The sequence below is a fragment of the Siphateles boraxobius genome, unplaced genomic scaffold, assembly GCF_051911475.1.
Source record: "Siphateles boraxobius isolate OS27281-9 unplaced genomic scaffold, OSU_SipBor_1 25, whole genome shotgun sequence".
NCBI lineage: Eukaryota > Metazoa > Chordata > Actinopteri > Cypriniformes > Leuciscidae > Siphateles > Siphateles boraxobius.
Window position 1 is genome coordinate 14,931,650 of NW_027508866.1, and position 16,604 is coordinate 14,948,253.

The window sequence follows — 16,604 nt, forward strand, 5'->3', positions numbered from 1 at the left end:
CTACGGCATCTAGTGGATAACTGTGCGCTAAATATGCAATGCAGTTTATCTCAGACTTATTTCGTGGCTAGATGGGCAAATGTTGTTGTACGCAAAAAAACAAACAAACCAAAAAAAAATAATCGTTAAAGTAACAAGATGAGCATAACAGAGAAGAGCAAGAACAATTTATCTGTTCTGAAAATTAAGTGTTAAATAATTATTACAGCAAATTTTATTTATGTTTTCTGAGTATTTTTTGTTGTTTGTTTGTTTGTTTGTAATAAGTGATGCAACATTGTCTTTCAAACCAGCACGCATAAAGTAGCACCAAAAAATGTGCAGCATTACTTCGTGACGGGAGCTGTCCAGTCCAAAGTGCTGAACACACAGTCCCAAACCGTCTGTATTATCTCAGAGAGTTTGCTTCGATATCATAAATATGGTATGAACTGTGCCTGTGAGGCGATACACAAAGGTATTATAATGACGGGCATCAGTGCTCTATATCCCCATGAAGAGAAACGCGTCGTAGATCAAGACGCATTTACCAGTACCATTGTGAGACATGCACAGATATCGTTTTGAAATGTGATTTTATTTTTCCGACTGTGACGTTTTACCAAACTTATAAATGTCTTACAAATTTTCCTCTACGTTTTCTCTAAATACAAAAAAAAATCTGTATTATACTGTACTTATGAATTATAAACTGTTTTCCTGACGGGGAACAAAAGATGTCCCCAAGGATTTCGGATATTGCCATCTTTGTGGAGACATGTTGCCCCCTTAATGTAGGGTTTGCCAGGCCACCCACATACACAATCAAGCATATGCACCGCCCTGTGTATATCTTAAATTGTGTTTATGCACTGTTTAGAAGAATAAAATAATCACATAAAAATATATATTTATGCTGAGGTAATTAATTATTCTGCGTCTCACCTGTTGGCTCTCGAACGTCCACGCGCTGTCTGGTAATGACGCATCAAGCACGTTTAGCGTGTCTGTAAAGTTTGTGGTGCTGCTGGGCTTAACGAGGGTGAGATCACTGAATTCTGACATTGGAGAGAGATAGGAGCCAAAGGACTGACTCTGAGACATCATGTCTCCTCCCAGAACCTCCACATACTTAATGGGCCCGTCAGTGTTGAGCTGGATCTGCAGGTTTCTGTTGGGGTTCTTGTATCCAGAATCAGTTCGACTGATACAGCAGCTTGAGCCGCCTCTACTGCCTCGCGCACATTTCACCAGCAAGATGAAAAACGTCATCAGACACAATAAGGACACAGAAGCCAAAGAGATGATCAAATATAAAGTAATTTTACCGCTTTTCTTGTTGGGCTCGATAGTTTTCTCTCTATAGTCTGAAATAGGCTCATGAAACCCGTCCTCTATCAATACATCCACTGTGACTGTGGTGGACTGGATCGGTTCTCCATTATCCTTTATCTCTATCATCAGTCTCTGAGAGGAGTCATCCTGCTCTGAAACAGCGCGTTTAGTCCTCACCTCTCCCGTATGTAAATTCACACTGAACAGTGAGGTGTCTGTGGCCTCCGCGAGCCTGTAGAAGAGCCAGGCGTTATGACCCGAGTCCGCGTCCACTGCTGTTACCTTAGTAACGAGATGTCCTGCTTTAGCAGAACGGGGCATCCTTTGATGAGTGACAGACCCCATGGATGTGGACGGGTAAATGACAGCAGGAGCGTTATCGTTCCGGTCCAGAATAAACACATGAACAGTGGCGTTACTGCTCAGAGATGGAGAGCCATGATCTTTAGCCTGAACTATGATACTGATTAGTTTAATTTTCTCATAATCAAATGAGCTCATGCTGTAAATAGTTCCGTTATCCGTGTTGATATAAAAATAAGATGATGCTGGAACGTGATTTGAACTTATTTCCAAAATCGAGAAAGTGAGTATAGCGTTTTTATCCTGGTCAATATCAGATGCAGACACAGAAAACAATGAAGTGCCTGCAAGATTGTTTTCGTTAATGTAAACGTTATATGATGTCTGTGAGAATACTGGAGGGTTGTCATTTACATCAAGCACTTTAATATTTAAAGTCCTCACAGTTTTTAATGGCGGTACACCAGAGTCTACGGCCAGTATTTCTACACTATACTCTGAATGAACCTCACGGTCAAGAAATGAATCAGTTATTAAAGAATAATAATTATGAGATGGTTTCAATGTAAATGGAACATCCGGGGAGATAATTAGCTCGACTTTGCCATTATTACCGGAGTCCAAATCTTTGACGGTAATCAGAGCCACCACAGTTCCCACCGTTGCATTTTCAGGCACAGGGCTCGGTAAAGATGTCAGTATAATCTCTGGAGGGTTGTCATTCTCATCTATGATATCTATCTGAACCGATGACTGTCCCTCGAGCTCTGGATTCCCTTTGTCTTTAGCACAGACATCAAACGTGTACGTTTTTTTTGTCTCGTAATCTAATTTTCCAATGACTGTTATTTCACCGGTTTCTGGGTTTACAGTAAACGCATTTTTTACAAGTTCAGGCGTGTGTGCACCGAATGAATAGTGTATTTCACCATTAGGACCTTCATCCAAATCAGTTGCTTTTAATTTGATCACACTTGAACCAACAACGGCGCTTTCTAGAACAGATGCTTTGTATGCAGAAACTTCAAATGTTGGTTCGTTGTCATTAAAATCCTGAACAGTAATTTGCAGTAAAGATGTGCCAGATTTTACCGGATTACCACCATCCAGAGCTGTTAATATTAGCTTGTGAACTGCTTGTTTCTCTCTATCTAGTGATTTATCAAGCACTAGCTCTGGTATTTGCCTTCCGTTTTTAAGTGTCTTTAAATTTAAACGGAAGAAGTTGTTATTACTCAGAGAATAACTCTTTAAGCTATTGCTGCCAACATCGAGGTCCTCGGCACTTTCGAGGGTAAATCGAGCGCCTGGAGCAGTCAATTCAGAAATGTTTAATACGCCATTTTTATTGTGAAAGTTTGGTGCGTTGTCATTAATGTCTTGTATTTCTATCTCTACGCTATGCATCTGTAATGGATTCTCAATTACGATCTGCAGTGGCATCAGACAACTGGCGCTTTGTCCAAAGAGCGTTTCTCTGTCTATTCTGCCATTTACTACCAGATCACCCTTCCCTGAATCCACACTGAAATACTGTCTATTTGATTCAGATGCTATCCGCAACTTACGCTCGGCGATATCTGAGATGTCAAACCCAAGATCCTTCGCGATATTCCCAACGATAGATCCTTCCTTTAACTCTTCAGGAATTGTGTAGCGAATCTGAGCTCCAACTGTATTCCACAATAGAGAGAAAGTGAACAGCCAAAGCGCTGCCCATTTCCACCCTCTGATCCTCCGGTGCCTCATTTCTCTGTTGCGCTTGATATTCCCATCAACAAATCTTGAGCTTATATCCATAGAAAATCAGAATGCTGTTCTCCATTTTCAAATAATTACGTCTATATTCAACGCATCCTCGTTGTGGTGACCAGCCTCATAAAGCGTTCATGTTTCCTCTCGCTCTACAGCTCTCATCATTGTACTCCTCCTCTGGCTGGGGGAGGGAGTAGATCCCTTTGTACTTTCTAAAGCACGATTGGTACAGAGCTCAACGCTCACTCGTCCAATAGATGCTCTGCTGTTTCTTAAAGGCGTAACCAGCCCTCTGTGGTGCTACGGCATCTAGTGGAGAATTGTGCTCGAAATATGCAATGCAACTTATCTCAGACTTATTTCGTGGCTAGTTGTGCAAATGTTGTTTTCCAGCAAAACATCTTTAAATTAACAGGGTGAGCATTTGAGCATAACAGAGAAGACCAAGAACAGTTTTGTTGTTCTTAAAATTAAGTGTTAAATAATTATCACAGCAAATTGTATTTATCTATTTATGGTTTGATTTTTGTTTCTTTATTCGTAATAAATTATGCAACAATATCTTCCAAACCAGTACGCATAAAGTAGCACCTAAAACTGTGCAGCGTCACATCGTTACGGGAGCAGTCCAGTCCAAAGTGCTGAACACACAGTCCAAAACCGTCGGTATTATCTCAGAGAGTTTGCTTCGATATCATAAAAATGGTACGAATTGTGCCTGTGAGGCGATACACAACAGTCTTACAATGACGGACATAAGCCTCCTGAACTACTCCACAAATATATCCCCATAATAAGAAACGCGAGCATTAATATATTTACTGGACCATTATGAGACATGTACACATATCGTTTTAAAATGTGATTTACACACACACACACACACACACACACACACACACACACACACACACACACACACACACACACACACACACACACACACACACACACACACACACACACACACACACCGCGCGTTTTCATGTTAAATGGGGACTTTCGAGGACAAGTTTTTTTATACTGTACAAAAGTGTATATTTTATCCCCTTAGACTAACCCTACCCATCACAGAAAACTTTATGCAATTTTACGCAAACAACCCACACACACACGTATGAATTATGAGCTGTTTTCCTCATGGGGAACAAAAAATGTCCCCGCAAGAACAAGGATTTCGGATATTGTCATCTTTATGGAGACATGTTGTCACCCCATAATGTAAGGTTTACCAGACCACCCACATACACAATCAAGCATGTGCACCATCATGTGTATATCTTAAATTGTGTTTATGCACTGTTTAGAAGAATGAAATAATCACATAAAAATATCTATTTATGCTGAGGTAATTAATTATTCTAAGTCTCACCTGTTGGCTCTCGAACGTCCACGCGCTGTCTGGTAATGACGCATCAAGCACGTTAAGCGTGTCTGTAAAGTTTGTGGTGCTGCTGGGCTTAACGAGGGTGAGATCACTGAATTCTGACATTGGAGAGAGATAGGAGCCAAAGGACTGACTCTGAGACATCATGTCTCCTCCCAGAACCTCCACATACTTAATGGGCCCGTCAGTGTTGAGCTGGATCTGCAGGTTTCTGTTGGGGTTCTTGTATCCAGAATCAGTTCGACTAATACAGCAGCTTGAGCCGCCTCTACTGCCTCGCGCACATTTCACCAGCAAGATGAAAAACGTCATCAGACACAACAAGGAAACAGAAGCCAAAGAGATGATCAAATATAAAGTAATTTTACCGCTTTTCTTGTTGGGCTCGATAGTTTTTTCACGATAGTCTGAGATGGGTTCATGAAACCCGTCCTCTATCAGTATATCCACTGTGACTGTGGTGGACTGGATCGGTTCTCCATTATCCTTTATCTCTATCATCAGTCTCTGAGAGGAGTCATCCTGCTCTGAAACAGCGCGTTTAGTCCTCACCTCTCCCGTATGTAAATTCACACTGAACAGTGACGCGTCTGTGGCCTCCGCAAGCCTGTAGAATAGCCAGGCGTTATGACCCGAGTCCGCGTCCACTGCTGTTACCTTAGTAACGAGATGTCCTGTTTTAGCAGAACGGGGCATCCTCTGATGAGGGACAGACCCCATGGATGTGGACGGGTAAATGACAGCAGGAGCGTTATCGTTCCGGTCCGAAATAAACACACGAACAGTGGCGTTACTGCTCAGAGATGGAGAGCCGTGATCTTTAGCCTGAACTACGATACTGATTAGTTTCATTTTCTCATAATCAAATGAGCTCATGCTGTAGATAGTTCCGTTCTCAGAGTTGATATAAAAATAAGATGATGCTGGAATCTGATTTGAGCTTAAATCTAGAATTGAGTAACTCAGTATTGCGTTCTTATCTTGGTCAATATCAGACGCAGATACAGAAAACAATGACGCACCTGGTGGGCTATTTTCCTTTATATACACTGTGTACGAGGACTGTGAGAATACTGGAGGGTTGTCATTCACATCAAGTATTTTTACATTTAAAGTTTTCATAGATTTTAAAGATGGTACACCAGAGTCTGTTGCTTCTAATTCAATGTCATATTGTGCATTAGCTTCACGGTCCAAGAGTGAGTCAGTTACCAAAGAATAGTGATTGTCAAACGCTGGTTTTAGTTTAAAAGGAAAACGAGTGGAGATGGTAAGATTTACTTTCCCGTTATTACCAGAATCTAAGTCTTTAACGTTGATTAAAGCTACAACTGTACCGACTGATGCATTCTCTGACACTGGGCTAGGTAAAGATGTCAAAATGATTTCGGGAATATTGTCATTCTCATCAATGATGTGCAGCCTCACTGAAGAACGGCCCTCCTGTTCTGGGCTCCCTTTGTCTTTAGCGCAGACATCAAATGTGTATAATTTTGTTAATTCGTAATCTAGTTTTCCAATCACTGTAATATCTCCGGTTTCAACATTGATACTGAAAATGTTTCTCACGTGATCTGGTGTATGTGCACCAAAAAAATACTGTATTTCGCCGTTAAGACCTTCATCTAAATCAGTAGCTTTTACAGTTAAGACGTTTGAACCAAATGCCGTACTCTCATGCACAGACGCTTTATATTGCGATTGTTCAAATTTTGGCTCATTGTCATTAATATCTTGAACGATTACTTGTATCATAATAGTTCCAGATTTGACAGGATCGCCACCATCTAATGCTGTTAAAATTAGCTTATGCACAGACTGTTTCTCTCGGTCAAGTGGTTTATCAATTATTAACTCTGGTACTTTCTTACCATCTTCCAGTGTTTTCACATTTAAACGGAAAAAAGCGTTATTACTCAAAGTATAGGATTTGAGACTATTGCTACCGACATCTAAATCCTCGGCACTTTCAAATGGAAATTTTGCGCCCACAGCTACTGATTCAGCTATTTTCAAAACGTCATCCTTTGTATGAAAATTCGGTGCATTGTCATTTATATCTTGTATCTCTATATTTACACGATATAACTGCAATGGATTTTCTATAACCAGTTGTAACGGCATCAGACAACTGGCGCTTTGTCCACAGAGCGCCTCTCTGTCTATTCTACCATTTACTATCAGCTCACCATTCCTTGTATCCACACTAAAATATTGCGTACTAGAATCAGAGGCTATCCGTAACTTACGATTAGCGATGTCTGAAATGTCCAGACCAATGTCCTTTGCAATGTTTCCAACAACAGACCCTTCCTTTAGTTCCTCTGGTATAGTGTAGCGAATTTGAGCTCCAACTGTATTCCATAATAGAGAGAAAACAAACAGCCAACGCGCTGCCTGTTTCCACACTCGGATGCTCCTCATTTCCAAGGTGCTTTGAACCTTTCCATCAATGAGTGCTCCGCATATATCCAGAAAAAAACGCAGTTTTTCTTCTTTTATTAAGATCGCAAATCCATTTCGATCGAAGGGTCGGTTTTGTAGTGATCAGCGTCATAACCGCGAGTGCTTTCTCCTTCAGCTCATATCACTCATTGCACCCCTTTCCTGCTAAGGGAGGGAGTAGATCCCTTTGTGTAGTCTCGCACCTTATTGGTCTTGAGCTCAATGCGCTGCTGTCCAATAAAGGACAGGGTCTCTCTTAAAGGCGAACATGCTCAATTTTCCCCTGGAAATTATGTTAACTGTGAATTGTTACAAACACATAAAGGTTTACTTGCATTTATACGAATGGACAAAATATTGTCCTAACATGGAAATTGCATTTGTTACCATTTTACATGTAATGGTTACACTGGAAGAAAATTGTACTCCTTTTATATAGAAAGTGTCTTCTTGCATGCAACCACAAAAGGATGCTGCAAAAAAAAGAGGAAATTGAATAAAAATAAATAAAATATTAAATAAAGCTAAAATCAATCGAGTGTTAACTCCAAAAATAACTAGCTGCAGTCATATAAGTCAATAAGAATCTAAAAAAAACCCGTTAAAAAAACTCTATTTGGGCAAACTATCAACTTTATGATCGTGTCGCTGTCCACAGCTGCGGTTCTGAAATGTGCTCAATCTGGTCAGATTGTTCTCTGCACAAAGCATATGCGCTTAAAATACGCAGTAGGCTTTTTTTCCCAAACAGAATAGGCGTATATATATATAAAAACTTTTGCTACAATCAGAGCTGTCATTTGTATCTAAAAAAAAATGTCTCTAAAATCACATTGTGTGCTTTGCGAGTTCATATATATATATATATATATATATATGAACTCGCAAAGCACACAATGTGATTTTAGAGACATTTTTTTTTAGATACAAATGACAGCTCTGATTGTAGCAAAAGTTTTATTTGTCTCACCTGTTGACTCTCGAACGTCCACGCGCTGTCTGTTAATGACGCATCAAGCACGTTTAGCAGGTCTGTAAAGTTTATGGTGCTGCTGGGCTTAACGAGGGTGAGATCACTGAATTCTGACATTGGAGAGAGATAGGAGCCAAAGGACTGACTCTGGGACATCATGTCTCCTCCCAGAACCTCCACATACTTAATGGGCCCGTCAGTGTTGAGCTGGATCTGCAGGTTTCTGTTGGGGTTCTTGTATCCAGAATCAGTTCGACTGATACAGCAGCTTGAGCCGCCTCTACTGCCTCGCGCACATTTCACCAGCAAGATGAAATATGTCATCAGACACAACAAGGACACAGAAGCCAAAGAGATGATCAAATATAAAGTAATTTTGCCGCTTTTCTTGTTGGGCTCGATAGTTTTCTCTCTATAGTCTGAAATAGGCTCATGTACATGAGCTACTCTCAATACATTCACTGTGACTGTGGTGGACTGGATCGGTTCTCCGTTATCCTTTATCTCTATCATCAGTCTCTGAGAGGAGTCATCCTGCTCTGAAACAGCGCGTTTAGTCCTCACCTCTCCCGTATGTAAATTTACACTGAACAGTGACGTGTCTGTGGCCTCCGCGAGCCTGTAGAAGAGCCAGGCGTTATGACCCGAGTCCGCGTCCACTGCTGTTACCTTAGTAACGAGATGTCCTGCTTTAGCAGAACGGGGCATCCTCTGATGAGGGACAGACCCCATGGATGTGGACGGGTAAATGACAGCAGGAGCCTTATCGTTCCGGTCCGAAATAAACACATGAACAGTGGCGTTACTGCTCAGAGATGGAGAGCCATGATCTTTAGCCTGAACTATGACACTGATTAGTTTCATTGTCTCATAATCAAATGAGCTCATGCTGTAAATAGTTCCGTTCTCAGAATTGATATAAAAATAAGATGATGCTGGCACTGGGTTTGAACTTAAATCGAAAACTGAATAAGCGAGTAAAGCGTTTTTATCTTGGTGAATGTCAGATGCAGACACAGAAAACAATGAAACACCAGCTAAATTGTTTTCCTGTATTTAAACATTATATGAAGTCTGCGAGAATACTGGATGGTTGTCATTTACGTCAAGTACTTTAACATTTACAGCCTTTAACGTCTTTAAGGGTGGTACACCAGAGTCGGTCGATATTATTTCTATGTTATATTCTGCAATTATCTCACGATCTAAAGATGAGTCTGTTACTAGTGAATAATGATTGTCAAACGACGGTTTCAAGGTAAATGGAACCCCGGGAGATATATTAACGTTTACTCTGCCATTAACATCAGAATCTAAATCATTCACGTTAATTAAAGCTACAACTGTTCCGACAGAGGCATTTTCAAGCACAGGGCTGGGTGATGATGTTAAAATAATCTCTGGAGGGTTATCATTTTCATCCATTATGTCTATTTGATCTGACGAATGACCCACTAGTTCTGGATTCCCTTTGTCTTTAGCACTCACGTCAAATCTGTATGATTTAGCAGATTTGTAGTCAATATTTCCTATAACTGTAATTTCCCCCGTGTCCGGTTTCCAAGCAAAACATTTTCTCACAGTTTTGGGTGTATGTACACCTAAAAAATATTGTATCTCGCCATTGTCACCTTCATCTAAATCCGTGGCTTTTATAGTTAACACAGTCAAACCAATGGGAGCACCTTCTCGTAAGGATGCTTTGTATGCTGGCAAGTCAAATTTTGGAGCATTGTCATTACTATCCACAACATTGATTTGTATGAAAGTAGTCCCAGATTTAGCAGGCTCACCGCCATCTACAGCAGTTAAAATTAGTTTGAAGACAGATTTTTTCTCTCTATCCAGTGGTTTATCAACAACAAGCTCTGGTACTTTCCTACCATCCCCAAGCGTTTTCACATTTAATCAGAAACATTCATTTTTGCTTAGCAAATAAGATTTCAAACTATTCCTCCCTACATCCAAATCCTCTGCACTCTCAAGCGGAAATCGGTCTCCCGTAGAGATGGATTCAGCTATTTCCAAAATACCGTCTGATGTGTGAAAAATCGGTGTGTTATCATTTATATCTTGTATTTCTATCTCGAATCTATACAATTGTAACGGATTTTCTATAATAACCTGTAATGGCAAAATGCAGCTAGCGCTTTGAGGGCACAGACTTTCTCTATTAATTCTGCTGTTCACGACCAACTCACCCTTTTCTGAATCAACGCTGAAATACTGTCTGCTGCTCTCAGAAGCTATCCGTAAATTGTGATTTGCAATAACTGAGACATCAAGACCAAGATCTTTAGCGATATTTCCAATGACTGACCCCTCATGTAGTTCTTCTGGTATAGTATAGCGAGTCAGAGCTCCGACTGTATTCCACAAAAGAGAGACACCGAGTAGCCAAAGCGCTGCCCATTTCGATTCTCCATTCCTCCCCCGTCTCATTTTCATGATATATTTCCCCATTCCGTTAACATATTACTCTATTATTAACAATTTAACCAAGAAAAGATCTTCATTTTGTGGTAATACAAACCACTGAAGGTGTCCATTTTGTTGTAATCGGCTTCATAGCAGCATGTGAAGCTACCTCCCTCTGTCTTCAGCTCTCTTCATTGTTCTGCTGCTCTGACTGGGGGACATAGTAGATCACTTTGTACGTTCTGTTACGTGATTGGTGCAGAGCTCTCTCTTGTCTCGCTTTCTCCCCCCTTAACTGTCACCAGTGGGACGTTTGCTATTATATATTTAAAACAATTACATCATAGGCTAAACCTAAAGTAATATTGAAAAACTATATATCACTTGAGAACTTACAAACTCTAATTTTCATATTTGGTGTTTGATCTTCAATGCAAATTAAATTACAGAGGAAAAGGTATAATTTTGCATGACTCATTTCATAAGGAGACTCTGAAATAGCGATTCACATAAAAAAAATCATGAAAGATTGGTGGAAACCTCAGTTTGTTTGTTCAGGTCTGAAAATGTTTTTAAATATTAAGAAAAAAACGTTAGATTCTCCTTTTGTGATGCAGTGGCGAGCTATAACGCACATACCTATTCTTTTCGCATGTGTTTTATGCGTTTGTTCGAGGTTAAATTTAAATCAATTACTGCCAACCTGTCCATACTACTTCTGAATAGGAAGTCTACTTCATGAATTATATGGAAATATATGGTTCTGATCATTCAAGCCACATATGGAATGGAAGAGTCATAATAATGTCATCTAGTGGAACAGTTTGATACTGCGCCAAACATAATCTACTGAAAGCTCATTATTTGAGATATCAACCTACAATTTGGAACAACTTGTTACGATTTTTGGCTTTGGTTTTCTTGTAGTTTAAGAGTTAAACTATGTTTTGTAAAAAAAAAAAAATATATATATATATATATATATATATATATATATATATATATATATATATATATTAATTTTCAAATGTATTTCACTTCTTCAGTAATCTGCCAAGTGTCGTCTTTAAAAAACCGACCAAACTTAAGTAATAAATAATAATTTTGACTTGAATAAAACCACTCAATTAAGATGTATCAATGTATCTTCTACATCGTTCTTAGACTTATACTTCTTTTAAGCTATTTTTAAGAACTGATGATGGAATAGATAGATAGATAGATAGATAGATAGATAGATAGATAGATAGATAGATAGATAGATAGATAGATGGATAGATAGATAGATGGATAGAATGCACACTTGTGCAAGGAAGTAAGCAAAATATCACGAATGTCGCTGTCCAGCATGTAGGTGCTGAAACATACTAGTTTCTGTCTCCTCCACTCTCTTAAAAACACACTAATTTCATCATATTATAGCAAAACAATCGCATATTATATGTACACGTTCCGCTCACAAAAATAAACACGTTAGGACCAGAATTGACAGTGAGCAAAATATCTTGAATGTCGCTGTCCAGCACGTAGGTGCTGAAATATAAAAGTTTCTGTCTTCGTCTCCTCCACTCTCATAAAAAATACTAATTTCATCATATTATAGCAAAACATTGGCACATTATATTTACAAGTTCCACTCACAAATATTAACACGTTAGGACCTGAATTTAAAGTGAGCAAAATATCATGAATGTCGCTGTCCTGTGTTTCGGTGCTGAAACATACTTGTTTCTGTCTTCGTCTCCTCCACTCTCTTAAAAACATACTAATTTCATCATATTATAGCAAAACGTTTGCATATTATATGTACACGTTCCACTCACAAATATTAACACGTTAGGACCTGAACTGACAGTGAGCAAAATATCATGAATGTCGCTGTCCAGTGTTTAGGTGCTGAAACATACTAGTTTATGTCTTCATCTCCTCAACTCTCTTAAAGGGGTGGTAAAACACAATTTCACTTTTCTAACTTTAGCTAGTGTGAAATGTTGCTGTTTGAGCATAAACAACATCTGCAAAGTTACAATGCTCAAAGTTCAAAGCAAAGGAAGATATTTGCTTTTAAAGAAAAGGACTACAACAAACGGCTGGTAGGGACTACACGACATTCCTCCCGGGTTAGTGACATCGACAACCCTAAAATGTACATAAACCCCGCCCCCAGGACACGCAGTCCATGTTGAGAAGAGGAAAAGTTGTTGTATAAGAGTACATTTCAGTCAGCTCAAACTTTAGCATCCTCCTTTTCAAATGCAATAAAAAAGTCACTCTGTGTGCATCTCACAACAGTTCCTATTCGAGCGATTTATAGATTACCATGACAGAATATGCTAATTGAAGATAGTTAACTCCACATCAGCAACATAAATTCATCAACTAACCATTCAGAGACGTCATGTTGCATTCTACATGTTGTCATTTCTTCTTGAGTCTCTCCATCTTTGTCTGACTCTGTTTTAACATTAAAGTCAGAACAGTTTCTGTCATTTTAGTGTGTCTGCGTGAGGTAATGGCAGCTGCTAACACACAAGAGCTCTTGAAACCCCGCCCTCTGAGTCAGCTCATTTGCATTTAAAGGGCCAGGCACAAAACGCCCCGTTTTTGCTAACCCTCAAAAAGTGACAACTTTAACATGCTATATACAAATATCTGTGGGGTATTTTGTGCTAAAACTTCACACACACACACACACACACACACACACACACACACTGGGGACATCAGAAATTTATTTTACATCTTGTGAAAAGGGCATTTTACCACCCCTTTAAAAACACACTAATGTCATCATATTATAGCAAAACATTGGCATACTATATGTACACGTTCAACACACAAATATAAACACGTTGGGACCTGAATTGACAGTGAGCAAAATATCATGAATGTCGCTGTCCATTGTTTAGGTGCTGAAACATACTAGTTTCTGTCTTTGTCTCCTCCACTCTCTTAAAAACATACTAATTTCATCATATTATAGCAAATCATTGGCATATTATATGTACACGTTCCACTCACAAATATAAACACGTTAGGACCTGAATTGACCCAAACAACAGACAGTACTGTCAATGCTAATATTTGCAATACAGATTATGTTTTTATAGCCTATTTTCTGTCTCACCTGTTGGCTCTCGAACGTCCACGCGCTGTCTGGTAATGACGCATCAAGCACGTTTAGCGTGTCTGTAAAGTTTGTGGTGCTGCTGGGCTTAACGAGGGTGAGATCACTGAATTCTGACATTGGAGAGAGATAGGAGCCAAAGGACTGACTCTGAGACATCATGTCTCCTCCAAGAACCTCCACATACTTAATGGGCCCGTCAGTGTTGAGCTGGATCTGCAGGTTTCTGTTGGGGTTCTTGTATCCAGAATCAGTTCGACTGATACAGCAGCTTGAATTTCCGATGCTACTTCTAACGCACTTCACAATCAACGTGAACAATGACAACACAGATAAAATTGACACGGTGCCCAAAGAGATGATCAAATATAAAGTGATTTTGCTGCTTTTCTTGTTGGGCTCGATAGTTTTTTCACGATAGTCTGAAATGGGCTCATGAAACCCGTCCTCTATCAGTATATCCACTGTGACTGTGGTGGACTGGAGTGGTTCTCCATTATCCTTTATCTCTATCATCAGTCTCTGAGAGGAGTCATCCTGCTCTGAAACAGCGCGTTTAGTCCTCACCTCTCCAGTATGTAAATTCACACTGAACAGTGACGCGTCCGTGGCCTCCGCGAGCCTGTAGAAGAGCCAGGCGTTATGACCCGAGTCCGCGTCCACTGCTGTTACCTTAGTAACGAGATGTCCTGCTTTAGCAGAGCGGGGCATCCTCTGATGAGGGACAGACCCCATGGATGTGGACGGGTAAATGACAGCAGGAGCGTTATCGTTCCGGTCCAAAATAAACACATGAACAGTGGCGTTACTGCTCAGAGATGGAGAGCCATGATCTTTGGCAAGCACGATCATATGAAATACCTTCATTTTCTCATAATCAAAAGAGTGCATGCTAAATATACTACCATTTTCTGAGTTTATGTATACATATGAAGAGACAGGTACGTCTCGAGCATTAGTGTCGAGAACCGAATAGACAACTTTTCCATTTTCTCCCGTATCTAGATCTGATGCTGTCACCGATGCTAAAATTGATCCCGGGGCGCTGTTTTCTTTCATGTAAACCGAGTACACGCGTTCAGAGAAAACAGGAGGATTATCATTAACATCTAATATATTTACTGTAATGAGTTTGCTAGAAAGCGATGGAGGTGATCCAGAGTCTGACGCTATAAGCTCAATATCATATCTAGGAAACTTTTCTCGATCTAACTGTGAATCTGTCACCAGTGCATATTGGTTTGTAAATGTTGGCTTTAATTTAAAAGGGCTGCCTGGTGACATGCTAAGTGTTACGTTTCCGTTTATGCCTGAATCTAAATCTTTAACATTTATTAACGCTACCATAGTCCCAGCGGCCGCATCTTCTCGCACAGGTTTGGGTGAGGAGGTGATGGTGATCTCAGGTGCATTATCGTTCACATCTAAAACATTCACCTGGACTCTACAATGTCCCTCCATGACAGGCGCTCCTTTGTCTCTGGCGCGTATGTCAAATTTATATGTGGTGCTCATTTCATAGTCAAGAATTTTAGATATAGTTAATTCGCCTGAGTCCGAGTCTATGGAAAAGGAATGCTTTATTGTTTCTGGAGTGACAGATCCTAACGAATACTCGATTTCACTATTTGCTCCATCGTCTAAGTCAATTGCTTTTACTATCTGAATGATCGTACCTGGAGCAGAGTTCTCGATCACTTTAATTTCATATAAATCTTGATCAAAAACAGGTGCATTGTCATTCGCATCCAACACTCTAACAGTAATATGAGTGGTGCCTGATCTTGCTGGATCACCTCCATCAATTCCAGTCAAAATCAGATGGTGTATGGACTGTTTTTCTCTATCAAGTGCTTTTTGTAAAACAATTTCAGGAACTTTTGTTCCGTCTTTGTCATTTTTAACATGTAGGACAAAATATTCATTTTTATTTAAAGCATACGTGTGCAAAGAATTTGACCCAACATCCGAATCTTGCGCAGGCTCTAAATGAAATTTCGCTCCGGTTAGCGTGGCCTCTGATACATCAATAATTGTTGTGTCTGAAAGGAAACTCGGAGAATTGTCGTTTATATCTTGAATATCAACTTCGACACGATAAAACTGGAGGGGATCCTCGATTATGACTTGCAATGGCAACACACAGCTCGCGCTTTGTCCGCACAGGGGTTCTCTGTCTATTACTTCATTAACAAGCAGCTCGCCATTCCGCAAATTCAGACTGAAATATTGCTTACCAGACTCAGATGTTATCCGTAATTTACGATTAGATATTTCAGATACGTCCAAACCGAGATCTTTAGCTACATTTCCAACAATGGATCCCTCCTTCAGCTCCTCCGGTATTGTATAACGAAGCTGTGCGCCTGTCTCGCTCCACAAAACAGCGAAACACAACAGCCACAGCGCCTGCCAGAACAAAATTCTCCTTTGTATTTGAGTCCTCATTTCCAAATACTATAAATGATCGCTGAAACCAGTATCCTGACATACATCTTACGCATGTAAGCCGTCACAAAAATAATGTGACATTTTAAAATGTATAGAACTCCAGGTTATATTCCGTTGTTAAATAAATTGCAGCGAGTGCAGTGCATTTTCTCTCAAGTCTGTGCGTAATGGCTTTCAGCATTATGTCAGAGGGAGGGAGTAGATCCCTTTGTGCAGTGCAGTCCCACTATTGGACAAGGGCTCACCAGTCACAACACGAATCAGTCTTAAAGAGGCAGAGCAAGCCACGCGCAACACCCATACAGACAATAAACAGTTCATCTTTAGCTCACTTTACGATCCCCCACCCCCATTTACTCGTTTTTAAAAACAGGATACATTTTGAAAGAATACATTACAAATGCAGTTTTCTTGTACTCTTTAAGGAGATA

At 39.9% G+C, this 16,604-nt stretch overlaps 1 protein-coding gene and 1 pseudogene across 31 annotated transcripts in view; both read right to left on the reverse strand.

Moving 5' to 3' along the window:
- LOC143750046 (protocadherin gamma-C5-like) overlaps window positions 1–16,604 on the reverse strand; it is a 124,584-nt gene that overhangs the window by 21,783 nt on the left and 86,197 nt on the right. For 2 of the 31 annotated variants that reach the window (XM_077242862.1, XM_077242851.1), the window contains exon 1: window positions 4,745–7,333. The exons of 26 other annotated variants lie outside the window; for them this stretch is intronic. In XM_077242862.1, coding sequence (XP_077098977.1) covers window positions 4,745–7,183 — 2,439 coding nt within the window. In that variant the 5' untranslated portion in view covers window positions 7,184–7,333. Of the gene's footprint in view, window positions 1–924; window positions 3,532–4,744; window positions 7,334–13,722; window positions 16,356–16,604 lie in introns of those variants that run through there. 3 more of the 31 variants (XM_077242878.1, XM_077242875.1, XM_077242850.1) reach the window with 3 other exon arrangements.
- LOC143750677 (protocadherin gamma-C5 pseudogene) lies at window positions 8,109–10,886 on the reverse strand (annotated as a pseudogene).